Source organism: Carassius gibelio, chromosome A6 (assembly GCF_023724105.1).
Source record: "Carassius gibelio isolate Cgi1373 ecotype wild population from Czech Republic chromosome A6, carGib1.2-hapl.c, whole genome shotgun sequence".
Taxonomy (NCBI): Eukaryota; Metazoa; Chordata; class Actinopteri; order Cypriniformes; family Cyprinidae; genus Carassius; species Carassius gibelio.
Genome location: NC_068376.1, coordinates 30,749,401 through 30,777,294, shown reverse-complemented (window position 1 = coordinate 30,777,294; position 27,894 = coordinate 30,749,401). Strand labels below are relative to the sequence as shown.

General features: G+C 34.5%; 1 protein-coding gene across 4 annotated transcripts; it reads right to left on the bottom strand.

Moving 5' to 3' along the window:
* Positions 1-24,858, bottom strand: LOC128016056 (ral GTPase-activating protein subunit beta). 4 transcript variants are annotated; one of them, XM_052600412.1, is made up of 10 exons: positions 24,692-24,858; positions 22,201-22,408; positions 20,685-20,887; positions 20,328-20,494; positions 19,717-19,903; positions 2,086-2,217; positions 1,833-2,011; positions 1,596-1,646; positions 520-567; positions 1-342 (listed from the first exon to the last, which is right to left on the bottom strand). In XM_052600412.1, the coding sequence occupies exons 2-10, from the start codon at positions 22,375-22,377 to the stop codon at positions 287-289; spliced, it is 1,200 nt and encodes a 399-aa protein (XP_052456372.1). In that variant the 5' UTR covers positions 22,378-22,408; positions 24,692-24,858; the 3' UTR covers positions 1-286. The 4 variants fall into 4 exon arrangements, with proteins under 4 accessions (XP_052456372.1, XP_052456373.1, XP_052456370.1 ...); XM_052600413.1 differs by lacking the exon at positions 1,596-1,646; XM_052600410.1 differs by lacking the exon at positions 1-342 and having other exon boundaries at positions 350-567.
* Between the last annotated feature and the right edge of the window lie 3,036 nt (positions 24,859-27,894).

Genomic DNA, 27,894 nt, shown 5'->3' with positions numbered 1-27,894 from the left:
TAAATGATCTCAAAGCTACAGACAGCAACAATATGCCACATTTTAATTTCAAGAGGTTTTTAAATCTTTAAATGCTAGTTTGATTTTAGACTGGGTGCCAACCAATAAGTATGTTCACATTCATTCTGGGCAATGATTTAACTTGTATGGGAGCAAAAACAAGGCAATCAACAAGATAATTAACAATAAATAATTGATTTCCACAACACAGGGATCTTTGATCTAAAAGTCCTCGTGCATCTACAATCCTCATCAAACTCCCTCTTGATTAGTCAGAGGCGCGTTATCAAATACCATAAGATGGGAGTCTGTCTCGAAAATTGTTCCGAGATACAGCAACACCTGGGGAAGAAAATGGCATTACACAGTAAACTCAAAAAGGAAGAATTACAACACAATTTTGGAAAATGTCCCTAATCAGGATATGCGAGTTACACCCAAACACCTCCAGAATCAGTTTTGGGTAGTCAAGTTCTCTGTTAGTCACTAACTGATTAGTTTTGGACAGTTTTAGTGTACCTATAGAGGGAAGTCTGTCCTGAATATTGCTCCTAGACACTGTGACTCCTGAGAAAACATAAAACAAGACCTCTGAAGAAATGTAAGAAACTCATATGGACACAACACGTCAGGTTATTGTGAACAAACCAAGAGCATGTGCAGTTATGAGATAGAACTATCAAAACCAAGTACACTGAGATGTGACAATCTGGTCACAAAGACGGTGGATAATCAGACATAATTACATTAAATTCTGACTAAATATTCACTTAAAAACAAGAACTAATTGCTACATTCAACAACAGACAAATACTGTCTGTATGAAGAAAATAATGAAATCAAGTTTATTTTCTATTCATTTTAAATGCCTGAACATTCTTGAACTTATAATTTAACCAAAAATCCAATAAATCAGCAATATTGCAAAAACAATTATTATTTGCAAAAATTATTTGCAATATTGCAATACTGCACTGCAATTATATGCAATACTGCACTGCAATTATATGCAATACTGCACTGCAATTATATGCAATACTGCACTGCAATTATATGCAATACTGCACTGCAATTATATGCAATACTGCACTGCAATTATATGCAATACTGAACTGCAATTATTTGCAATATTGCAAAACTGCACTGCAATTATATGCAATATTGCAAAACTGCACTGCAATTATATGCAAAACTGCACTGCAATTATATGCAATACTGCACTGCAATTATATGCAATACTGCACTGCAATTATATGCAATACTGCACTGCAATTATATGCAATACTGCACTGCAATTATATGCAATACTGCACTGCAATTATATGCAATACTGCACTGCAATTATATGCAATACTGAACTGCAATTATATGCAATACTGCACTGCAATTATTTGCAATATTGCAATACTGAACTGCAATTATATGCAATACTGCACTGCAATTATATGCAATACTGCACTGCAATCATATGCAATACTGCAATATGACTGAAATATATGCGACTATGTTGAGTTGGTGTTATTTAAATGAACACTATGCACTTGTGAAGCAGTTTCCAGCACCATGTCAGAGGAAAAAGGGCTAAGAGTAAGTACCAGAAAAGGGCAGAGTTTCACGACACTCGAGTTTCTTACAAACAGCAACACCTAGAAATGGAAAAACAGTCAAAGCTGGTGTCAACAGAGATTTAAATCAAATGATCAGGAAAACCAAACCACAAAACTAAAACAACATCTGAGATTAGTAGCTCGGTTGGTTGGTATCGTGGTATCATGTTAATAGCATAAAAAAACCAATGCAATTGATAAGAGAGCCTTGTAATGTGATCGTACCGAGGAAAGCGTCCACGAGGCAGCTGACGCCCCTCATCGCTCTGAAGAAGATCTGAGGAAGCTGTTTGAGACAGGGGTGCTGAATGACCTCGTGAGGAACGCCGTTTCCTCCGAGCAGCTGCTCCTGAAACTTTGGGGTGGAACTCACTATGACGGGATTGCTCAGGTCCACGGGGTTACTGATGAACGAACAACTTACGTAAGTAACTATGATCAGAAAGGACCCAGCGGACTGAGACATGAAGATGCAGACCTGAGCATGTGTAGAAATCGATACCACGTCTGAGACACACAGTCGTTGTCCATCTCCGCTGGGATGAGGCCGGCGTCTTCCTCGGGAACTTTAAACGGAGGGAAGGACGGGCCGTACATGAACCGCAGAAGCCTGTGTGGACAACAAAACAAATGAGATGAAGGGCAAGCAAACAAAAGCATCGCTGTGTGTTTACCGATTGCTGTAGCTCAAACAGTAGAGCAGGCAATGCATAGATTAATGCAATAACTCGCTTTGGATAAATGTTGTCAAATGCATTAGCATAAATGTACAGTTGACTGAATTAATGACTATAAAACCAGTCTTAAATTGCACGAGTATATTTGTAGCAACAGCCTGCATCACTGTATGGGTCAAAATGATCTATGCCAAAATTTATTAGGATATTAAGATCATATTCCATGAAGTTATATATATATATATATATATATATATATATATATATATATATATATCAACTTGATTTTTGATTAGTAATATGCATTGCTAAGAACTTCATTTGAACAACTTTAAAGATGACTTCTCGATGTTTAGATTTTTTTGCTCCCTCAGATTCCAGCTTTTTAAATAGTTGTATCTCAGACAAACCACACATCAATGGAGAGATGATTGATTCAGCTTTCAGATGATGCTTAAATCTCAATTTCAAAATATAGCTGCAAGCAGCGATGGCGGGCTCAAGCCACCAATGCCATCGCCACCCCGGTGGCATCAGGTAAACTGTGCCCAGCGGGCACATGCATTCACAATATCCCTCTGGCAGTGAGGTTTTAAATGATATGGCAGTTAAAGGGTTAATCCGAATCATCTAGACTTTAAAATCACATTCACAGAACAATATATATATATATATATATATATATATATATATATATATATATATATATATATATATATATATATACTTTAGTAACACTTTACAATAAGATTTCATTTATAAACATTATGTTAACATGAACAATATTTATATAGCATTCATTCATGTCAGTTAATATTCCAAATTAAACATTAAAACATTGTTTTATTGTGATTTTTTTCCAAGCACATTTTACCAATTCCAAACCATATCAATCTTAATAACTACCATTATTTTTTATTTAATCATTTATGAGTGCTATACAATAGTCCAGGAAAGCTGGAAGAGAAAAACAGGTCAAGAAGAACTGACAAAAAGAATTGCAAAATAATTAGGAATTAATGTGAAGATTAATTTTTAGTCAATTCTGCAAGACAGACTTTCAGGAAAGGAGGTGGAATAAAAATGAGCTCCTAAATCTTAATCCCGGATTCTGGAAGATATATTCCTCAAACCATCGGACAAGAGAAGGTGGTGCTGGTCCTTCACGAGTCACTCTAATCTGTTAATTAAGCCTATATATAAAGTCTTAATATATAGTATTTCACAATACTTCATAGTATTCTAATTAAATAATTTTTTGGAATCTTTGATTTCTCAGAACCTGACACATTGTAATTCTGAGACTCCAGGAAAGTGGCAGTTCTGTAAAATGTTGGCGCTGGAGACTAAATGCTCCCTGATAGTTTCACACCTAATTCACTTAACACACACACAAACACACACACACACACACACACATTAACCACAGTGACAGAGGGACAGAGTGACATCAGATGTATGATAGTTTTTTAATTTTCTATCATCCATATAATGTTGTATAGTCATGGAACTATGCATATTTCCTCAGAATGACCTGTCTTCTATGTGTACATTTTTTTGAAGTGTTTAGAAGCTGCACTTTAAAAAAATAAAAGACATTTACTGGTTACTTTTTTACTGTTATTTCAAAAAATCACCACGCAAAATCATTCAAGCTATCCAAAATTAATTCACACCTGTTCTGTAAGATAAATTCTTTAAACAGTGGTAAAAGAGGATGTGGTGCTGAACCTTCAAGAGTCACTCAAAACGTATCTGTCCATAAAGCTTATAAAGAATTATTCTTAATATACAGTTCACAATACTTCAGCTTGTTATTCTAATTAAGTGAGGGTCATTTTATCAGTAAAATACATATTATTTTTCTTTGAAAGATTTCTATAAATGATTTAAATCATACTTGTTTTACAATAATTATTTAAAAGTAATCCTATAGCTCCATCTGGTGGTCATTATTGGAACTAAGAATTGCAAGCTTGATTTATAAGTTATGATAGTTTTAATTTTATGCTGGCTCTTGAAAATGATAAAGCTATGAAACTTACTGTGCTTCCTTCAAATGATGACTTCTACGTATATAAAAAATTATGAAGAGTTGGAATGAAAAATTTTAAAGATATAGTAAAATAACGATTGTATTTTTTTATGTTACTTTAATAAATCGCTATGGCCACACCATTTAAGCTATCCTAAACCCATTCGCAATTTAACATCTTCAGTATATTAGCTTCATGTTAAAAAAGTTTGCTGTGAACTTGTGTCTTCTTGGAGGAGTATGAATTCATTTACAGGCTGATTTTATCATAAATCCACAATAAAATTTCTGAGTTCTGTATCAATCTGTGTTGTTGTTTGTTTTTTTTTTTTTTGTTTTTTTTTATTTTTCATAGGAAGATAACTGATCCTTTACTCTCCTTTTTAATAAATGTGCTTATAACCCAAGAACAAGCTTTTTATAGCTGTATTTATAAACTGCTTACTATTGACTATTAATATTGGGACAAGGCTTTATAAAGCATGAACTGAATATTTACTGTTTGAGTTTGAAATTATTATTTGCAGCACAAATAAGGTTTTTTAGGATTTTTAAAAATCCCTAAAACTGTCAGAAAAGGATAAGGCCTATAAGATTTTATGTGAGTGGCTAAATTTATTTGTTTTTATAACTATAATGCATAAACTATGAAATTATACAAAATGTATAAAAATGTACAACAGTTATTCTTTTCCAATGTTTTTTATTTATTTATTTATTTAATTTTTTTTTATTTTATTTACATTTCAAAACATTTGCCTACTGCAATCATTCTAAACAGCTTGAATAAAACCTGTCAATATTTATTATAGACCACTGTAACTGTGTATAATCTAACAAACAAGTTTATTATGAAAATAAAAGTGTACACCAGATAAATTGGACGATAAAGAAATTGCCAACAATAGTATAATAGAGCATGTTTTAGGTTTTTAGGCGTTTAGATGCAGAAATGGACAAATCAAATGTAAAATAAAATGTAATTGATTTAATTAAATATAGATTAATTCTTGTTAGAGCAAAATAATAAATAAATAAATAAATAAATAAATAAATAAATAAATACGTACACACATTAAAAAAAGCAGCCAAGATGAATGAGTTTCATTTTTTATATGGATCAAAATTGAAGACAGAAGCAGCTGGTATATGAGGTCACTTAATATTAAAATCCAGTAGATCCATTTCAGATTTATTTCTCAACAGTTTATGTTCACGTGGCTGTTTTCGTTTATAGTCGCCAAGCTATTATGTATTTTGAAATAATCTTGTCCGTGATGTGTTCCTTCGTACGACGAAAGGCAGAATCCTGCAGCTCGAGAGATATATGTTATTCTGCCAGTCGCGCTTTCAAATAGTCTTGCACACTTAAACGGGTCACAAACACCTGCATTTAGCTCTTGTAGTGTTACAATGGGTTTATTGTGTGCATTTGTGGTAATATTTTATTTAAAAAAGCTCTTAAACAAGAATAAATTCGTTAGTTTTGAACTTGTGACACTGTGCGCGCTGATCGGAGGCGGTGGTTTCAGATAGGCAGCCGCAAATAATTCATTTTCACACAAACAGTTCAAAAACATCTGAATTTAGCTCTTGGTGTGTTCTAATTGGTTGATTGTGTGATATCGCTGTAATAATTTATTTTTAAAAGCTTTAAAACAGGAATAAATTCGTTTTTTCTGAGCTCTTTACTCCAGACGCTCGTGATCACAGCGGTGATTCATCTCTCCTATTTCTCACGTATCTCTGGCCAGAAATAATTTATCCATGAGCCCTGAACCGGTAATAATCAGATATGTTGGTTTAGCTTGTCAGTGTGAATTAAATCTAAGTATTTATTTGTATTTTTAACCGATTTAAAAGTGAAAGTAAAAGTCCGGGAATTGAACCTGTAGGGGCGCTATTTCTCTCAGACAATGGAAGTCTGAAGCACATATACTCAAACAGAGGGACAGAGTGAGATGAGATGTCTGACAGTTTTTTAATTTTCTGTTATCCATACAGTGTTGTAAAGTCGTGAAACTATCCATATTTACTCAGAATGACTTTTTTTCTGTACGAAAAAAGGTTTTGAAGTGTTTGGAATTTAAAAATGCAGGAAAATTAATAATTCCATTTTTACTGTCATTTAAAAAAATCACCACGACAAAACCGTTTAAGCTATCCAAAATCCATTGGCAATTTAAGTTGTTTAAAATGTTTTGGCATCATGTAGACAAAGTTTGGTGTGTATAGTGTTACTCTCCTCTGAGCAGTATGCATTAATTCACAGCTAAATGTAAAAAAAAAAATCCACATTCAAATCAAAATAGCTGACTTCCTGTTGATCGTAGCTGATGACTGTGAATTAGAAAGTTGTCCGTCTTGATAAGAAAAATTTTTGTACCGAGTTTGGTGTCTGTAGCTAAAACTAACCCCGCCACTTTTGACAAAAGGTGGCGCTATAGAGTGCCTCTTCCACGCCCTCTTATGAACTTTTGCCAGTGTCTAGTTATCATAAATACTGATATGTGTTCTGAGTTTGATGAAATTCTAAGCATGTTATATGCCTCAAAATCACCTGAGAAGTATTCCAGTTTAACATGTTGCCACGGCAACAATATTTTTAGATATCAATATCCCCCCAGCAGATTTATATCGGCTGTGTTTTAACATTATTCTGATGAAGTTTGAAGCAAATCGAGTAAAAATAAGATGCTGAATTCAAATCATTTTGAAAATGACACACTTCCTGCTGCCAGTTGGTGGCGCTATAACTTTGACTCCTAATAGTCACATATATGCGATCGACATCATACAACGAATAATCTGATGCAGTTTGATTAAAATCAGGAAATGTATGTGGATGGTATTAGACACTTCCTGTTTCTCATTTCTCGCCATAATTTCAACACCTCGCCACGAGCAAACCGTTCGAGATATCAAAAATCCCCTGGCAATTTTTCATCCCCAATGTCTTGAGATCATGTTGACCGAATTTGGTGGCAATCGGCAAAAAAACCTATGACAAGTATTTCAAATTCCAGAGCATGCGCTTTTTACATAACTCTAAATAGCTGACTTCCTGTTGGGCGGAGCCAAATGACATGCAGTACGAAAGTTGTTCAGCACGATGAGATCTATATGTGTACTGAGTTTCATATTAATACGAGCAAGTATGTGTGAGCTATACATCAACATTTATGACTGTGTTCCAGGGGGCGCCATAGAGCCCCTGTGCCACGCCCGGGTCCCAGCCTCTGCAGGCTCCTAAAGGCCACAGATTCCAAAGTGTGCGCAAATTTTCAAGAGTTTTTGAGTATGTTAAGGACCCCAAAAGCCCCCACAACTTTGACGAAAAATATGAATACTAAACCCTAAATATCCAACTTCCTGTTGGGCGGAGCCTATGACATGCAGTACAAAAGTTGTTTGGTTTGATGAGATCTACATGTGTACCGAGTTTCGTGTGTCTACGTGCAAGTATGTATGATATATGGCCCTCAGTATTCCAGGGGGCGCTGTAGAGCCCCTGTGCCACGCCCGTGTATCAGTCTCTGCCCGGCCCTAATGGCCGCAGGTTCCAATGTGTGTGCCAATTTTCAAGACTTTTTAAGCATGTTAAGGGCCCCAAAAGCCCCCGAAACCTTGAAGAAAAATAATAATAAATATAGCTGCAAGCAGCGATGGCGGGCTCAAGCCACCAATGCCATCACCACCCCGGTGGCATCAGGTAAACTGTGCCCAGCGGGCACATGCATTCACAATATCCCTCTGGCAGTGAGGTTTTAAAGGATATGGCGGTTAAAGGGTTAATCCGAATCATCTAGACTTTAAAATCACATTGACAGAACAATATATATATATATATATATAGATAGTAACAATTTACAATAAGATTTCATTTATAAACATTATGTTAACATGAACAATATTTATATAGCATTCATTCATGTCAGTTAATATTCCAAACTTAAACATTAAAACATTGTTTTATTGTGATTTTTTTCCAAGCACATTTTACCAATTCCAAACCATATCAATCTTAATAACTACCATTATTTTTTATTTAATCATTTATGAGTGCTATACAATAGTCCAGGAAAGCTGGAAGAGAAAAACTCCTTATATTCATATGCAGAATTATTAGGCATGTTTTCTTTTACAGATGAAATGCGCTAAAAAAGAGTTTGAACTCAAACTGTTTTAACTCAAAGTCGAAAATTATGTAATACCCATGAGAAATATCAAACACAAATGCAATACAGAAATGGATAAGTTAAGACTTGACCATTGTACAAAAATGCTGACTGGGTCATGAGGTCAGAAAAGAAGAAGAAAAAAAAAACAGGTCAAGAAGAACTGACAAAAATAATTGCAAAATAATTAGGAATTAATGTGAAAATTAATTTTTAGTCAATTCTGCAAGACAGACTTTCAGGAAAGGAGGTGGAATAAAAATGAGCTCCTAAATCTTAATCCCGGATTCTGGAAGATATATTCCTCAAACCATCAGACAAGAGGAGGTGGTGCTGGTCCTTTATGAGTCACTCTAATCTGTTCATAAAGCATATATATAAAGTCTTAATATATAGTATTTCACAATACTTCATGTATTCTAATTAAATAATTTTTTGGAATCTTTGATTTCTCAGAACCTGACACATTGTAATTCTGAGACTCCAGGAAAGTGGCAGTTCTGTAAAATGTTGGCGCTGGAGACTAAATGCTCCCTGATAGTTTCACACCTAATTAACTTAACACACACACACACACACACACACACACACACATTACCCACGGTGACAGAGGGACAGAGTGACATCAGATGTATGATAGTTTTTTAATTTTCTATCATCCATATAGTGTTGTATAGTCATGAAACCATGCATATTTCCTCAGAATGACCTGTCTTCTATGTGTACATTTTTTTGAAGTGTTTAGAAGCTGCACTTAAAAAAATAAAAGACATTTACTGGTTACTTTTTTACTGTTATTTCAAAAAATCACCACAACAAAACCATTCAAGCTATCCAAAATTCATCCGCACCTGTACTGTAAGATACATTCTTTAAACAGTGGTAAAAGAGGATGTGGTGCTGAACCTTCAAGTCACTCAAAACGTATCTGTCCATAAAGCCTATAAAGAATTATTCTTAATATACAGTTCACAATACTTCAGCTTGTTATTCTAATTAAGTGAGGGTCATTTTATGAGTAAAATACATAAAATTCATATTATTTTTCTTTGAAAGATATCTATAAATGATTTAAATCATACTTGTTTTTACAATAATTATTTAAAAGTAATCCTATAGCTCCATCTGGTGGCCATTTTTGGTACTAAGAATTGCAAGCTTGATTTATATGTTATGATAGTTTTAATTTTATGCTGGCTCTTGAAAATGATAAAGCTATGAAACTTACTGTGCTTCCTTCAAATGATGACTTCTACGTATATAAAAAATTATGAAGTGTTGGAATTAAAAATTTTAAAGATATAGTAAAATAACTATTGTATTTTTTTATGTTACTTTAATAAATCGCTATGGCCACACCATTTAAGGTATCCTAAACCCATTCGAAATTTAACATCTTCAGTATATTGGCTTCATGTTAAAACAGTTTGGTGTGAACTACTTGTGTCTTCTTGGAGGAGAATGAATTCATTTACATGCTGAGTTTATCATAAATCCACAATAACATTTCTGAGTTCTGTATCAATCAGTGTTGTTGTTTGTTTATTTTTATTTTTTTTATTTTTCATAGGAAGATAACTCTCCTTTTTAATAAATGTGCTTATAAACCAAGAACAAGCTATTTATAGCTGTATTTATAAACTGCTTACTACTGACTATTAATATTGGGACAAGGCTTTATGAAGCATGACTGTCTACTGACTATTTACTAATGAGTGCAGTTATTATAAAGTGTTATCAATGCATTTACTAATGTTAACAAATTAGACATTATTCTACAGTGTTATCAAATCCCTTAAATGATTTGTAAGTGTTTTGTAATGATTTTATTGACCTACAAGCATTTGTGAAAGTTCTGCTTGCATTACAGCTTAGTCTTGATCTGTGAGCTGAACTGATTTACTGTTACATCCATGAGATTATGTAAATTCAAATAAATATCATGTCACAGGATGTCAGAGGTCAGTATCAAATTAGTTTGAAATTATTATTTGCAGCACAAATAAGGTTTTTTAGGATTTTTAAAAATCCCTAAAACTGTCAGAAAAGGATAAGGCCTAAGATTTTATGTGAGTGGCTAAATTTGTTTGTTTTTATAACTATAATGCATAAACTATGAAACTATACAAAATGTATAAAAAAGTACAAGTTATTCTTTTCCAATGTTTTTTATTTATTTAATTTTTTTTTTCTTTTTGGATTTACATTTTAAAAAATTAGCCTACGGCAATCATTCTAAACAGCTTGAATAAAACCTGTCAATATTTATTATAGACCACTATAACTGTGTATAATCTAACAAACAAGTTTATTATGAAAATAAAAGTGTGTACACCAGATGAATTGGACGATAAAGAAATTGCTAACAATAGTATAATAGAGCATGTTTTAGGTTTTTAGGCGTTTAGATGCAGAAATGGAAAAATCAAATGTAAAATAAAATGTAATTGATTTAATTAAATATAGATTAAGTCTTGTTAGAGCAAATTAATAAATAAATACGTACACACATTAAAAAAGCAGCCAAGATGAATGAGTTTAATTTTTTATATAGATTAAAATTGAAGACAGAAGCAGCTGGTATATGCGGTCACTTAATATTAAATTCCAGTAGATCCACTTCAGATTTATTTCTCAACAGTTTATGTTCACGTGGCTGTTTTCGTTTATATTCGCCAAGCTATTATGTATTTTGAAATAATCTTGTCCGTGATGTGTTCGTTCTTACGACGAAAGGCAGAATCCTGCAGCTCGAGAGATATATGTTATTCTGCCAGTCGCGCTTTCATATAGTCTTGCGCACATAAACGGGTCACAGACACCTGTATTTAGCTCTTGTTGTGTTATAATGGGTGTATTGTGTGCATTTATGGCAATAATTTATTTTAAAAAGCTCTTAAACAAGAATAAATTCGTCAGTTTTGAACTTGTGACACTGTGCGCGCTGATCGGAGGCAGTGATTTCAGATAGGCAGCCGCGAATATTTCATTTTCACACAAACAGTTCAAAAACATCTTAATTTAGCTCTTGGTGTGCTCTAATTGGTGAATTGTGTGATATCGCTGCAATACTTTATTTTTAATAGCTATAAAACAAGAATAAACTCGTTTTTTTCTGAGCTCGTCATTCCACACGCTCCTGCTCAGAGCGGTGATTCATCTCTCGTGTTTCTCACGTATCACTGACCACACATAAATTATTAATGAGCCCTGACCTGATAATAATCATATATGTTGGTTTAGCTTGTCAGTGTGAATTAAATCCAAGTATTTATTTGTATTTTAACCGATTTAAAAGTGAAACCAAAAGACAGTCTCCTCCCTTTTTTTTGCCGGTAACTGCACCTGTAGGGGCACTATTTCTCTCAGACAATGGAAGTCTAAGCACACACACTCAAACAGATGGACAGAGTGATATGAGATGTCTGACAGTTTTTAAATTTTCTGTTATCCATACAGTGTTGTAAAGTCATGAAACTATGCATATTTACTCAGAATAACTTTTTTTCTGTATGAAAAAAGGTTTTGAAGTGTTTGGAATTTAAAAATGCAGGAAAATGAATAATTCCATCTTTATTGTCATTTAAAAAAATCACCATGACAAAACCATCCAAGCTATCCAAAACCCATTCACAATTTAAGTTCCTCAATGTTTTTTCAACATGTACACCAAGTTTGGTGTGTATAGTGTTACTCTCCTCTGAGCAGTATGCATTAATTCACAGCTAAATGTAAAAAACAATCCACATTCAAATCAAAATAGCCGACTTCCTGTTGGTCGTAGCTGATGACTGTGAATTAGAAAGTTGTCCGTCTTGATAAGAACAATTTTTGTACTGAGTTTGGTGTCTGTAGCTAAAACTAACCCCCTCACTTTTGACAAAAGGTGGCGCTATAGAGTGCCTCTTCCACGCCCTCTTATGAACTTTTGCCAGTGTCTAGCTGTCACTAATACTGATATGTGTTCTGAGTTTGATGAAATTCTAAGCATGTTATATGCCTCAAAATCACCTGAGAAGTATTCCAGTTTGACATGTTGCCACGGCAACAATATTTTTAGATATCAATATCCCCCCAGCAGATTTATATCGGCTGTGTTTTAACATTATTCTGATGAAGTTTGAAGCAAATCGAGTAAAAATAAGATGCTGAATTCAAAGCATTTTGAAAATGACACACTTCCTGCTGCCAGTTGGTGGCGCTATAACTTTGACTCCTAATAGTCACATATATGCGATCGACATCATACAATGAATAATCTGATGAAGTTTGATTAAAATTAGGAAATGTATGTGGATGGTATTAGACACTTCCTGTTTCTCAATTCTCGCCATAAATTAAACGCCTCGCTACGAGCAAACCGTTCGAGATATCAAAAATCCCCTGGCAATTTTTCATCCCCAATGTCTTGAGATCATGTTGACCGAGTTTGGTGGCAATCGAGTAAAAAACCTATGACAAGTATATCAAATTCCAGAGCATGCGATTTTTACATAACTCTAAATAGCTGACTTCCTGTTGGGCGGAGCCTATGACATGCAATACGCAAGTTGTTCGGCACGATGAGATCTATATGTGTACTGAGTTTCATATTAATAAGTGTAAGTATGTGTGAGCTATACATCAATATTAATGACTGTGTTCCAGGGGGCGCCGTAGAGCCCCTGTGCCACGCCCGGGTCCCAACCTCTGCAGGCTCCTAAAGGCCACAGATCCAAAGGTGTGTGCAAATTTTCAAGAGTTTTTGAGTATGTTAAGGACTCCAAAAGCCCCCACAACTTTGACGACAAATATGAATAATAAACCCTAAATAGCCAACTTCCTGTTGGGCGGAGCCTATGATATGCAATACGAAAGTTGTTTGTATTGATGAGTTCTATATGTGTACCGAGTTTCGTATGTCTACGTACAAGTATGTATGATATATGGCCCTCCATATTCCAGGGGGCGCTGTAGAGCCCCTGTGCCACGCCCGTGTATCAGTCTCTGCCCGGCCCTAATGGCCGCAGGGTCCAATGTGTGTGCCAATTTTCAAGACTTTTTAAGCATGTTAAGGGCCCCAAAAGCCCCCGTAACGTTAGAAAAAAATAATAATAATAATAATAATAATAAAATATAGCTGCAAGCAGCGATGGCGGGCTCAAGCCACCAATGCCATCACCACCCCGGTGGCATCAGGTAAACTGTGCCCAGCGGGCACATGCATTCACAATATCCCTCTGGCAGTGAGGTTTTAAAGGATAGAGGGAAGCGTAGAGGGGAGCGTGCATTTGCAGTGGCTGGGCCACGATTCTGGAATACCCTGCCTTTAGAGATCAGACTGGCCCCTTCCTTGTCTATTTTTAAATCTTTGCTAAAAACTTTTTTATTTTCCTTAGTGTACTGACTACTGTGTTATGCTACATTTTGAAATGGGTGGTTTTAAATTTTTTGTCTGGTCTATTTTTATGTATGTGTAATATTCTTGCTCTTATGTTAAAGCACTTTGGTCAGCCAGGAGGCTGTTGTAAATGCGCTATACAAATAAATTGAACTTGAACTAGAACTTGAACTTGATATGGCAGTTAAAGGGTTAATCCGAATCATCTAGACTTTAAAATCACATTCACAGAACAATATATATATATATATATATATATATATATATATATATATATATATATATATATATATAACTTTAGTAACACTTTACAATAAGATTTCATTTATAAACATTATGTTAACATGAACAATATTTATATAGCATTCATTCATGTCAGTTAATATTCCAAACTTAAACATTAAAACATTGTTTTATTGTGATTTTTTTCCAAGCACATTTTACCAATTCCAAACCATATCAATCTTAATAACTACCAGTATTTTTTATTTAATCATTTATGAGTGCTATGCAATAGTCCAGGAAAGCTGGAAGAGAAATACAGGTCAAGAAGAACTGACAAAAGAATTGCAAAAGAATTAGGAATTAATGTGAAGATTAATTTTTAGTCAATTCTGCAAGACAGACTTTCAGGAAAGGAGGTGGAATAAAAATGAGCTCCTAAATCTTAATCCCGGATTCTGGAAGATATATTCCTCAAACCATCGGACAAGAGAAGGTGGTGCTGGTCCTTCACGAGTCACTCTAATCTGTTCATTAAGCCTATATATAAAGTCTTAATATATAGTATTTCACAATACTTCATGGTATTCTAATTAAATAATTTTTTGGAATCTTAGATCTCTCAGAACCTGACACATTGTAATTCTGAGACTCCAGGAAAGTGGCAGTTCTGTAAAATGTTGGCGCTGGAGACTAAATGCTCACTGATAGTTTCACACCTAATTCACTTAAAACACACACAAACACACACACACAGTGACAGAGGGACAGAGTGACATCAGATGTATGTTTTTTAATTTTCTGTCATCCATATAATGTTGTATAGTCATGAAACTATGCATATTTCCTCAGAATGACTTGTCTTCTATGTGTACATTTTTTTGAAGTGTTTAGAAGCTGCACTTTTTTTTACTGGTTCCTTTTTTACTATTATTTCAAAAAATCACCACGACAAAACCATTCAAGCTATCCAAAATTCATTCACACCTGTTCTGTAAGATTAATTCTTTAAACAGTGGTAAAAGAGGATGTGGTGCTGAACCTTCAAGAGTCACTTAAAACGTATCTGTCCATAAAGCCTATTAAGAATTATTCTTAATATACAGTTCACAATACTTCAGCTTGTTATTCTAATTAAGTGAGGGTCATTTTATCAGTAAAATTCCTAAAATACATATTATTTTATTTGAAAGATTTCTATAAATTATTTAAATCATACTCGTTTCTCCAATAATTATTTAAAAGTAATCCTATAGCTCCCTCTGGTGGCCATTATAGGTACTAAGAATTGCAAGCTTGATTTATAAGTTATGATAGTTTTAATTTTATGCTGGCTCTTGAAAATGATAAAGCTATGAAACTTACTGTGCTTCCTTCAAATGAGGACTTCTACTTATATAAAAAATTATGAAGAGTTACAATGAAAAATTTTAAAGATATAGTAAAATAACTATTGTATTTTTTATGTTACTTTAATAAATCTCTATGGCAACACCATTTAAGCTATCCTAAACCCATTCACAATTTAACATCTCAGTATATTGGCATCATGTTGAAAAAGGAGTATGGAGTAGTATGAGGAGGAGTATGAATTCATTTACAGGCTGATTTTATCATAAATCCACAATAAAATTTCTGAGTTCTGTATCAATCTGTGTTGTTGTTTGTTTATTTTTATCTTTTATTTTTCATAGGAAGATAACTGACCCTTTACTCTCCTTTTTAATAAATGTGCTTATAAACCAAGGACAAGCTATTTATAGCTGTATTTATAAACTGCTTACTACTGACTATTAATATTGGGACAAGGCTTTATAAAGCATGAACTGACTATTTACTAATGAGTGCAGTTATTATAAAGTGTTATCAATGAATTTGCTAATGTTAACAAATTAGACATTATTTTACAGTGTTATCAAATCCTTAAATGACTCATAAGCATTTGTGAAAGTTCTGCTTGCATTACAGCTTAGTATTGATCTGTGAGCTGAACAGATTTACTGTTACATCCATGAGATTATGTAAATTCAAATAAATATAATGTCACAGGATGTCATAGGTCAGTATCAAATGAGTTTGAAATTATTATTTGCAGCACAAATAAGTTTTTTTTAGGATTTTTAAAAATCCCTAAAACTGACAGAAAAAGGTTAAGGCCTAAGCTATTTCTATGTGAGTGGCTAAATTTATTTTTGTTTTTATAATTGTAATACACAAACTATGAAATTATACAAAATGTATAAAAAGGTAAATAAATAAATACGCACACATTAAAAAAGCAGCCAAGTCGAATGAGTTTCCTTTTTTATATAGATTAAAATTGAAGACAGAAGCAAGTGGTAAATGTGGTCACTTTAATATTCAAATCCAGTAGATCCAGTTTATGTTCACGTGGCTGTTTTCGTTTATATTCGCCAAGCTATTATGTATTTTGAAATAATCTTGTCCGTGATGTGTTCGTTCGTACGACGAAAGACAGAAACCTGCAGCTCAAGAGATATGTTATTCTGCCAGTCACGCTTTCAAATAGTCTTGCACACTTAAACAGGTCACAAACACCTGCATTTACCTCTTGTAGTGTTACAATGGGTTTATTGTGTGCATTTGTGGTAATATTTTATTTAAAAAAGCTCTTAAACAAGAATAAATTCGTTTGTTTTGAGCTCGACACTGTACGCGCTGATCGGAGGCAGTGATTTCAGATAGGCAGCCACAAATATTTCATTTTCACACAAACAGTTCAAAAACATCTGCATTTAGCTCTTGGTGTGTTCTAATTGGTTGATTGTGTGATATCGCTGTAATAATTTATTTTTAAAAGCTTTAAAACAGGAATAAATTCGTTTTTTCTGAGCTCTTTACTCCAGACGCTCGTGATCACAGCGGTGATTCATCTCTCCTATTTCTCACGTATCTCTGGCCAGAAATAATTTATCCATGAGCCCTGAACCGGTAATAATCAGATATGTTGGTTTAGCTTGTCAGTGTGAATTAAATCTAAGTATTTATTTGTATTTTAACCGATTTAAAAGTGAAAGTAAAAGTCCGGGAATTGCACCTGTAGGGGCGCAATTTCTCTCAGACAATGGAAGTCTGAAGCACACATACTCAAACAGAGGGACAGAGTGAGATGAGATGTCTGACAGTTTTTTAATTTTCTGTTATCCATACAGTGTTGTAAAGTCGTTAAACTATGCATATTTCCTCAGAATGACTTTTTCATCTGTATGAAAAAATTCTTTGACGTGTTTGGAAGCTGCAATTTAAAAATACAATAATGATTCCCTTTGTAAGGTCATTTAAAAAAATCACCACGGCAAAACCATTCAAGCTATCCAAAATCCATTCACAATTTAAGTTCCTATCAGAAATACTGATGTGTGTTCAGAGTTTTGTGAAATTCTAAGTATGTTATTTGCCTCAAAATCACCTGAGAAGTATTCCAGTTTGACATGTTGCCACGCCAACAATTTTTTAGATATCAATATCCCCCTTGCAGATTTATATCGGCTGTGTTTTAACATTATTCTGATGAAGTCTGAAGCAAATCGAGTAATAATAAGATGCTGAATTCAAATCATTTTGAAAATGACACACTTCCTTCTGCCAGTTGGTGGCGCTATAACTTTGACTCCTAATAGTCACATATATGCGATCGACATCATACAACGAATAATCTGATGAAGTTTGATTAAAATCAGGAAATGTATGTGGACGGTATTAGACACTTCCTGTTTCTCATTTCTCGCCATAATTTCAACGCCTCGCCACGAGCAAACCGTTCGAGATATCAAAAATCCCCTGGCAATTTTTCATCCCCAATGTCTTGAGATCATGTTGACCAAGTTTGGCGGCAATCGAGAAAAAAACCTATGACAAGTATTTAAAATTCCAGAGCATGCGCTTTTTACATAACTCTAAATAGCTGACTTCCTGTTGGGTGGAGCCTATGACATGCAATACGAAAGTTGTTCGGCACGATGAGATCTATATGTGTACTGAGTTTCATATGAATATGTGCAAGTATGTGTGAGCTATACATCAACATTTCTGACTGTGTTCCAGGGGGCGCCGTAGAGCCCCTGTGCCACGCCCGGGTCCCAGCCTCTGCAGGCTCCTAAAGGCCACCAATTCCAAAGTGTGCGCAAATTTTCAAGAGTTTTTGAGTATGTTAAGGACCCCAAAAGCCCCCACAACTTTGACGAAAAATTTGAATACTAAACCCTAAATAGCCAACTTCCTGTTGGGCGGAGCCTATGATATGCAATACAAAAGTTGTTTGGATTGATGAGATTTATATGTGTACCGAGTTTCATACGTCTACGAGCAAGAATGTATGATATATGGCCCTCCATATTCCAGGGGGCGCTGTAGAGCCCCTGTGCCACGCCCGTGTATCAGTCTCTGCCCGGCCCTAATGGCCGCAGGTTCCAATCTGTGTGCCAATTTTCAAGACTTTTTAAGCACGTTAAGGGCCCCAAAAGCCCCCGAGACGTTGGAAAAAAATAATAATAATAATAATAATAATAATAATAATAATAAAAAATAATCCTAAGGAAAACAATAGGCCTCTCGCCCTTTGGGCTTGAGCCCTAAAAATAATCCTAAGGAAAACAATAGGCCTCTCGCCCTCCAGGCTTGAGCCCTAAAAATGTGGTACAGGCTCACATATAGCAACATCCTGAGGTCAAAAGATCACTGGAGATTAAACCTACGGCTTTGTGACCTTTTCGGATCTTTGGTAAAGTTTTGGTTACCTTGACCTTTAATGAAGAGACAGAAAACTTTCTGTTTTTGAATTTGTGTTTCAGATATTCACCAAAGGCTCATTAGATACACCTAACAAGATTTCTTGGTTTATGAAATATCATGGTTGCACTAAATGACATTTCAGTAATTTGTGGTAAAAATGCCATAGTCATTATTAAAAAAAAAAATTTATTTAACAAAATATATATAAAATATAATATAAAAGTATATTAAAGTTGTATTAAATATTTATTTGCTAGAAAATAGATGTCGACCGATATGTGTTTTTTGACATCCGATGCCAATGCTGATATAAAGCCGATATGATTTTTTTAATTATTATTATAAATATTAAAGAAATTTGAAATAATTTGATAATTGATTAAAAAATTAATTTGTAAAAAAACATGCTTGTTATTCAAATGACAGTATTTTTCACAAATACATTAATAATTATTAAAATATAATAAAAAATAAAGTAAACAATGTAACCAACAGGACACTTAGTATTCTGGGAAAGTTACTGAGCATCGGGAATCATATTTTTCAAATAAAGCCAAGGTATTAGACAGAACTGTTAATGACGACGACGAACAAGAGAGAGAGAGCATGAGAACTGTATGTTCTCAGTGCCGTCAAAACAAAAGTCCCGTGGCCAAGCAAAAAAAAAAAAAAAGATCGTCCAATGCCGATATAAAAAAAAATTCAAATTTCAGCCGATATATCGGCCTTGGCAATATATCGGTTGACCACTATTAGAAAACCGTTATCGTCTGCTCTTCAACACTGTGCAGTATTGTCCCTTTTTAAATAAACTATAGAACAAGAAAATAAACCAAGCTGAAGTGATGATGCATGCCTGATGTACCTGGACGTGAGCGCAGCGATGACTTTACTCCACTGCTCCACCACCGGAGGGTGATGTCTCCAGTTGGCCAGCATCTCTCGGGCCGTCTTCCAGTAGGGCGGCGTCGGGAAGCAGCGTGTGCAAGCCAGGAACCAGACCTCAAACAGCACGCTGATCAGCTTCTCAGCCAGCTTCTCTGCTATTCCTCCTACAGGAGACACGAGCGGCGACACCCGTCACACAGTCTGGTGTTCATAATGCACGTGACCGGTTTAAAACCAGAAATGTTACTGACTGGTTATTATTTTAGCACATGAAATATTAAAACAATGTGAAGGTTGAAACCAGTCATGCATGACAAACTATGGCAGCTTTTGGTGTAAGAAACCTAGAAAAAGTAACATTTTGAATAATGCTAGCAGCATAAAAGCTACAAAAGTGCACTGTAATGTGTGGATGATTTAAAAAAAAGCAACATTTCTGCCCTCGTAAACACAATTACATCAAAGTAGGTTCATGTCCAGACTGCACACAAAATGCAGTTTGTTTAGATGCAAAACCTTCTCTCTCATTTGTTTGTCAGTCAATGTAAAATCTAGTTAAAGACAGAACTTCACGGCTGTCATACGCACCTCCCACAGTGGGCGGAGCCAGCAGCGTGTCATTGATGCGCAGCAGGAAGAGGAGCAGCACTTCCCATGTTTCTCTAGCCATTCCAGACGAGTCACGAGCCAACTTCTGCACCGCAGACAGCACTTGCTGACACAATTTAAAGTGCACCAGACTGAACTGCTCTGGTCTGAAAGAAAGAAGCATTCATGAAATCATCAATACAAAGCGTAAACGTTTAATCTTTTTAATTAATCTCACGACATCAATCCAGAATACTACTGGGCACATACTGTAGATAGTGTAGAGTATAACATCAATGCAGTCATGGAAGAGTTTATGTGCACAGTGCATCATGGGTAACCACGTGCCAAACACACCTGGGCAGGAAAAGGTTGTGCAAGTGTTTGAGGATGGTTTGGACGTAGAGGTTGGGCTCTTTGATGATGGGCTGGGGTATAGAGTCTCGTGGAGACACCAGGGCCATCATCCAGTCAGTGTAGACGTCCACACACAACTTCACCGTGTCTCCATCCAGCGGGAGCGTCAGCCCAAAACACAGCACCTCCATGGTCCACTTCACCTGAGGACGACAAGCACAGCTTTAGATGACCTCCTAAACCGGTTTGAGATGGATCACCGATCTGGTGACCCTCTCGTGCACGTCTGAGAATGAAACAGAAAAGAAATGCATTAAACAGGTTTATTTTCCAAACAGCATCGGTCACCACGGACAGCAATGAGCTGGGTCAGAGGTCAAGAAAAACAAAAATCAGAGTCTGAGAGGGAACTGACAGGATTTCCTCTGTTCTTATCACAGCACACAGAAGCCTACAGGAACCACACTCACAATGCAATGAAATTCAGACACACACACACACACACACACACACACACAAAATAGGAGTTCAAGCAGTGCAGAAACCCACCTAGATCGAGAACTAAACAAGGGTTTAATAACATCACAGCATGTCTCTCATTATACACCGGGGCGTAACTTGAGCAGTGTCCCAGTGTGTTTTGCTTCTAGCCAAATTATGCAAATGAACGGCGTTGGTGTTTAACTTCCTACTAAAACCTAACTTTATTAGGAACTTGCATGGTTTACTTCAAACAGAAGTCAGTTTGTAGTCTAATACAGAGAGTTAATTCACCGACAGTAAAATGGGTTTTTAAAGCAGCAGTTTTGGATTTATAAATAAAAACGATCTGTGGATTACATTTAGGTGTTTAGCTAAAAAATAAAAGACGGGGATGTTAGGTGCTTGATGATTTAATCCATTTATATTAATGGCTTCAAATTTTAGGTCTGATGGTATATAAATTTGATACACAACATCTACTAACAAAACCATTTATGTTTTATTTTTCTCTATTGTTTGTGAAATATTACACCACTAAATATATAAAATATGAAATATGGGGTTTACGACCCTGCAAGTGAAAAAAACTGCTAAATAATTTAATTTCCAGCTGGAAAAAATATATTTTTAGGCAAGGCAAATTTATTTAACAGATTTCATTTACAGTAGTAAACGCGATTTACATAAAATCTTTTTTTTTTATTTGAAAGCTAGGATATTTTACATTTGGAAAAATAATTATGAAATTAGATATAGCTCAGAAGTACATTTTTTTAAATGAAAACCAATGCAAAATACAGTTTCATTGCCAGCAAGAAATATTTATGGCTGGTAAACGCTCTCAAATGAACCTTTTGCAGGTTTGGGAGGAAATGAATATCAGTCAAACTGCACATGAACAAACATTCAAACCCAAACACCTTGAGCTCAGCAGAAGTTAACAGTTAACAGGATTCACGTCTGAATTCATTCAAACATGTCAACTGGGTTGTTATGAAACACACAAACACACACACACACACACACTCCTTACCTCCTTGTCAGTCTTGAGGAGGCACTCGTTCTGTGCTCCTCCGAGAATGTTTCCCAGCGGCCGCACCACAGCGTTCGCCACGTCTCGCCCGACGCCGGCTGGATAAGAGTGTAAGACGCTCAGGTGACCCTGATCGTGCTGGACCACCAGGTGTAAAGACCTCCACTCAGAGTACATGACCACGACTTCTACCGGATCTCACAGCGGCCTGAGGAAAGACCCAACACTTTATTTCTAATTCTATTTTAGGACGAACAGTATAAACACACACACACACACACACACACACACACACACACACATACACAGGTCGAAGATAATAAGGGGGTTTCAAGCATCAAGCAATACAAGTGTGATATAGCTGAACATTAGAATGCGTCTTTTTTTATCTGACCATAAAATAAAGATACATTTTTACCATGATTTACAGAAGTGTTACATTAACAGATCATTAAACAACAAATACTGTCAGGCATTAAAATTTGATATATTTTAATACATCAGAACAAGCATGTTGTTTGATTTAGACATAAATGTATTGGTTAAACTGAATGATTTTGACCGTATTTTGGCTTTTTATTTTCACAAAAGTTACTTGAAAAAGTAAAGTAGACACTCTATTGCATTTAATATTCTTTAAGTATTTAGTTAATTATAATTATTTAAACTAATCTTTAACCACACACACACACACACACACACACACACATATATATATAAAATATACATACATATAGTGTCATTTTTTTAATTTATTTATACATGCACATACATGAAACTAATTTATATTTAATTAAAAATAAAGTGCAATTTTATCTTTTTGCTTTATTATTTATTTAAAAATGTACAAGTTGTAAACACACACACACACACACACACACACACACACATACTTATTTATATTTAATTTAAATGTAGCTATTAAATAAGTAAATAATATAAATTTAAAAATTACAAGTTAAACATGTATGTGTGTGTATACAACAATACAACTTGTAAATATATATATGCACACACACACACACACACACACACACACACACACACACACACACACACACACAAATGCATATAATTGACAGTAAATAAAGCTATATTATGACATATACCATAACTGTCCTATAAAAGGACTATTTTGGGTCCCCCACCTGTAGTGTTTCATAACAAACTTCCTCTTATCAGACATCAGTGTCTCTGTCACACAGAGAAGTGATGTCAAACCATGCAGGAGTGTGTTTGGACAACATCACAGAATGTCATGTGTGTCGATCGATCACCTGATCCTGAGCTCATCTGACACGAGGAACTCTCAGTGAGTTTATTCTCACTTAACAGACGACTGACAAACCCAAACCTAACCAATCACAGAGAAACCTCCCAACCCTGACATTACACAGACGCTCCCCACGAGTCTCGTCCTCCTCCTGATCTACACACAATCTGAGAGATCTGATAACATTAGAACAAAACCTTTAAACATGGAGCCACGCCAGAAACATCTCAAACCCTCAGGAATAACACTGCTAATGTCTCACACAGAATAAAGACTCAAATACTAATGTATGTATTTATATTATTCTATGTATATTAATTTATAGTGCATGTATTTATTTATATACGTCTAATAATTTAAAGTTAAATACAAAATTACACAAACACACACACCTATCTACCTGAGGTTTTCAGTTGGACTTCCGTAGCCGCTGTGTTTGTTAGCCTCTATGCTAACCGATCAGATACGAGTCAATGAAGCTTTAAATCCGAACACTAACTTCCACATTCATGTTTAGATATTCATTTTACGCCCTTAGGCAATTTATATGCAAATTAGACTCATTTTATCCCAGAGGGCGAAAGGCTACGGTCCATTAGCAGCTCGCTAGCTAAGCTAACACAGACTGATTCCCAACGGTCACTGCGATTAAAACCACCAATTTATTCCTAAAAACATTCAAATAGATTAGAATAAAAACAGAATTACCTTCCCTGCTAATTGATAAACCTGGTAAATATATCACATCTGCAGTAACATTAGTATTTGACGTTTTTTTCAGCTTTAGCGGGAATCAGTCAGATACATCGTCTTATGAGCGCTTCAAAACAAACAAATGACAGCTGTCAATCATCGATCATTCCTTCTTCTAAATCATTTAATAGTTCGTTTTAAAGAGCTTTGTGTGCACTGACTGTAGCAGGCCGCAATGCGGGACTGTGGTAGTGTCTCAATATCTACTGCGCTCGCTAACTATATAGCGCACTTGGACAATGACAAAGATGTTGTGGACAATACTAATCAGGGAACTAACATGTTTTGGTGTCTAATATGCCTCAAAATAATGTGTTAGCAAATATCACATTTTGATTTGAAACTATAAAGCCTCAGATTGCTGTCTACGAAGACAGCTCGCTATGTTTGAGAACGCAGCCCGAGTGACAGTTGACCGATCTGGACACACAAACACAACGCATACATGTAAATAAACCGCGTTACCTGAATCGGTTCACATATCAATCAAGTCGTTCGATCGGGTGATTTTGAGGGGAAAGCGGGTTTTATCGAGCAGCATGTTTGTAAGTAGCCCAGATGAGATCAGAACCGCTCCTCCATCGACGGGTGGCTGCAGTGGCTGATGTGAACGAATCGTTCGTTTGAACCGATTCCTCCCAATGATTCAATCGCAAGCTTTTGTTAAATCACTCGACTCTGTTTGGAATCATAAACAACACCCATATATTGTCTGTCAGCTAAGAAATAAACACAATTACGGTCTCAGTATCAAAATCGCACCACTAAATACAGTCAAAACGACCAATTTGGTCAAAATTAAGTAGAAAAAATATTTAATGATAAAAAAAATAAATAAAAAAAATAAAGATAAACCACTGGGATAGAACTCCAAATCATATATATTGGGATGTCATTTATTTATATTATTGTTCTTAAGAACTTTCTGTGAGCGGTATCTCAAACGAGTCGGGGAATGATTTGTATTGAACCGGTTCTTCAAAACGAAGCATCCAAACGAATCGATTTGTTCAAATGAATCTACTTTGCATCGCTCCTCCTCCAGAGCCGCAAAAAAACTCGCTGGAGAAAGAAATGCAAATGTTTAGGGCATGTGTTGAATGACACGTAGCTCTAGAGGATACAATGTTTTGCTGTTAAAAGGATTGCTGTGATTGTTTGCTTTAATCGATTCTTATTTTGTTAATAAATATGCTCTATGAATAAGTTGAAAACAGCGCCCTCTTACGCCCGTTTCACATATAGTCCGTCTGCAGTGCGTATGCAGTCCGTGTGCGTTACGTATTATTTTGATATCAAATCATGTAAAAAAAAATAATTGTGATACTCTTTCATCACAGTACAGTAACAATCTTTCATATACATATTTAAATTCAAATATAAACAACGTATTGTAGGTTTTTATAATAAGTTGCTGAAACAAGCTGCAACACATTTAAACACAACATTAGCCTACTTTTCTTGTTAGGATATCACAAACATTTAAAATCAAAACTCACCACTGACAGAAAGAGTCGACTCTCGTGCCTTTTGCATTTCAATCTTTATTACACGCAATCAAACAGGTCTTAAATAATTTTGTTTTTCTGCCTCTGTAAAAGTGCATATATAATGTTGCACTGTTTCTCTAAAGTTGCTCTTTTTCTTGTTTTAAATCAAGCCAAAACCCATGTGTTGCGTGTGAAACACTGTAGGCTTTAATTGATTAACTGATATAATTAGTTCTCCTTGTGTGTGAGTAAAATTTACAAATGTCTAAGTATATCTTTGCATTAGATATCAAAGCATATATAATGTGTTTCATTTGGCACACACTTTTATCTAAAGTGATTCATGTTGCATTTAGATGCATGTGTTTCGTTGAAATAAAGCCCATGATCTTCATGTTGAATCAGTATATTATACTGAAAATCAATTGTGCGTTATATTTGTTCAAGCCTTATATTTGTACCATTTTTTAAAGTGGTTTTCATAATCTGTTCTATCTTTTCTATTTTCTATTAATGATTAATTAAGTGTCCATTATTACAATGAATAATGTAGACACAAAAACTATATATTTTTAACTATGTTTATGCATTTTAATTTAGTTAATTATATGATAGTAATGAATTATTATTACTAATAATAAAACATAAGAAAATACTACACTATTACACTTATTAAATAATGTCAACAATTCTAACTAAATTTAGAATATTTGTAATTTATATTTATATAAGTAAAAAAAAGTTAGTAATTTAATTTCATTTAATTTTTAATTTATCATTTATCACCGACATATTACATTTATTAAATGTATTAATACATTTATTAAATTAATGATATCTTATTATATTTGACATATTTATTTTACTAATACATTCTACTTATATAAACTATATTTCAGATATTTTTAAGTTACTTTGTATTTTTTAACGAATTAATTTGATTATTGGTATAATATTAATAAATCAATAACAATGATTACATTCAATTTCTTATCACATTTTCTTTTTTAAACCTGAATCTGTACACTCAGACTGGTTTATCCCATCCTCCGCCAGCAGGAGGCGCTGTGTCTCTGTGTTTGCTGCACTGCTGGTGTGTGAAGGGAGTGAAGAGGTGACCTAATTCAACTCAGGACATCCCACAATGCTCACTCATGTACACACACACACACACACACACACACACACACACACACACACACACACACTGCTCACTCATGTACACACACACACACACACACTGCTCACTCATGTACACACACACACACACACACACACACACACACAAACACACACACACTATCTCATCATGTGAGCTACTGCGATTTACTGTGCAGAAATACACACATTTTAAGAGCATTTTTTAGCAAATTTTTAAAGCAAAAAAAAAAAAGGATTTTATTATGATTTTTCACCACATATTTTCTTATAATCATATAGATATTTATATATATAGTGCACAAGTCATTTGGACTATTGATATAGTGATGTAAGGATCTGGTCGCTGTTTACTTTCAGTGTTGTTAAATAAAAATAAAAAACATTATATTATATTATATTATATTATATTATATTATATTATATTATATTATATTATATTATATTATATTATATTATATTATATTATGCATTTTAATAATATGAAAATGTGCAGCTTGCACATTCTTCAAAACATCCTTATATATAAAATAAATAAATAAATAAATAAAAAACAAAATTATATTTGTTAGGTAAAATAAACATTATATTATATTATATTATATTATATTATATTATATTATATTATATTATATTATATTATATTATATTATATTATATTATATTATATTATATATTTTCTATAATATGAAAATGTGCAGCTTGGACATTCTGGAAAACATCTCCTTCCACAAAATACAGAAAGCCAAATAGTTTGAAAACAACATGAGAGTAAATAAATGATGGCAGAAGTGTTCATTTAAAGCTGGTTAGTCACTAACAGTCGCTCTTTCTTGTAAAGAACAGTTTTAACAGGAGCTGTTTCTCCTCCACCCCTCTGTGTTCGCCGCAGGCTGGAATTATGGGTAGTCATTTCATGCTAAGACATGGTTTGACTCTCTCCCCCCCACTCCTCTCTTTTTTATGATTGTTATTATGACTCTCTGTACTTAAGAGGCAGGTTAGGGTTATTAAATATGC

Excerpts from the sequence above, each read along its gene's own strand:
- LOC128016056 (XM_052600410.1), bottom strand. The coding sequence starts at position 22,377 with ATGTACTCTGAGTGGAGGTCTTTACACCTGGTGGTCCAGCACGATCAG. Across the intron at positions 20,495-20,684 it reads CACAACCTTTTCCTGCCCAG|ACCAGAGCAGTTCAGTCTGG; the intron begins GTGTGTTTGGCA and ends TCTTTCTTTCAG. Across the intron at positions 1,647-1,832 it reads CCTCGTGGACGCTTTCCTCG|GTGTTGCTGTTTGTAAGAAA; the intron begins GTACGATCACAT and ends TTCCATTTCTAG.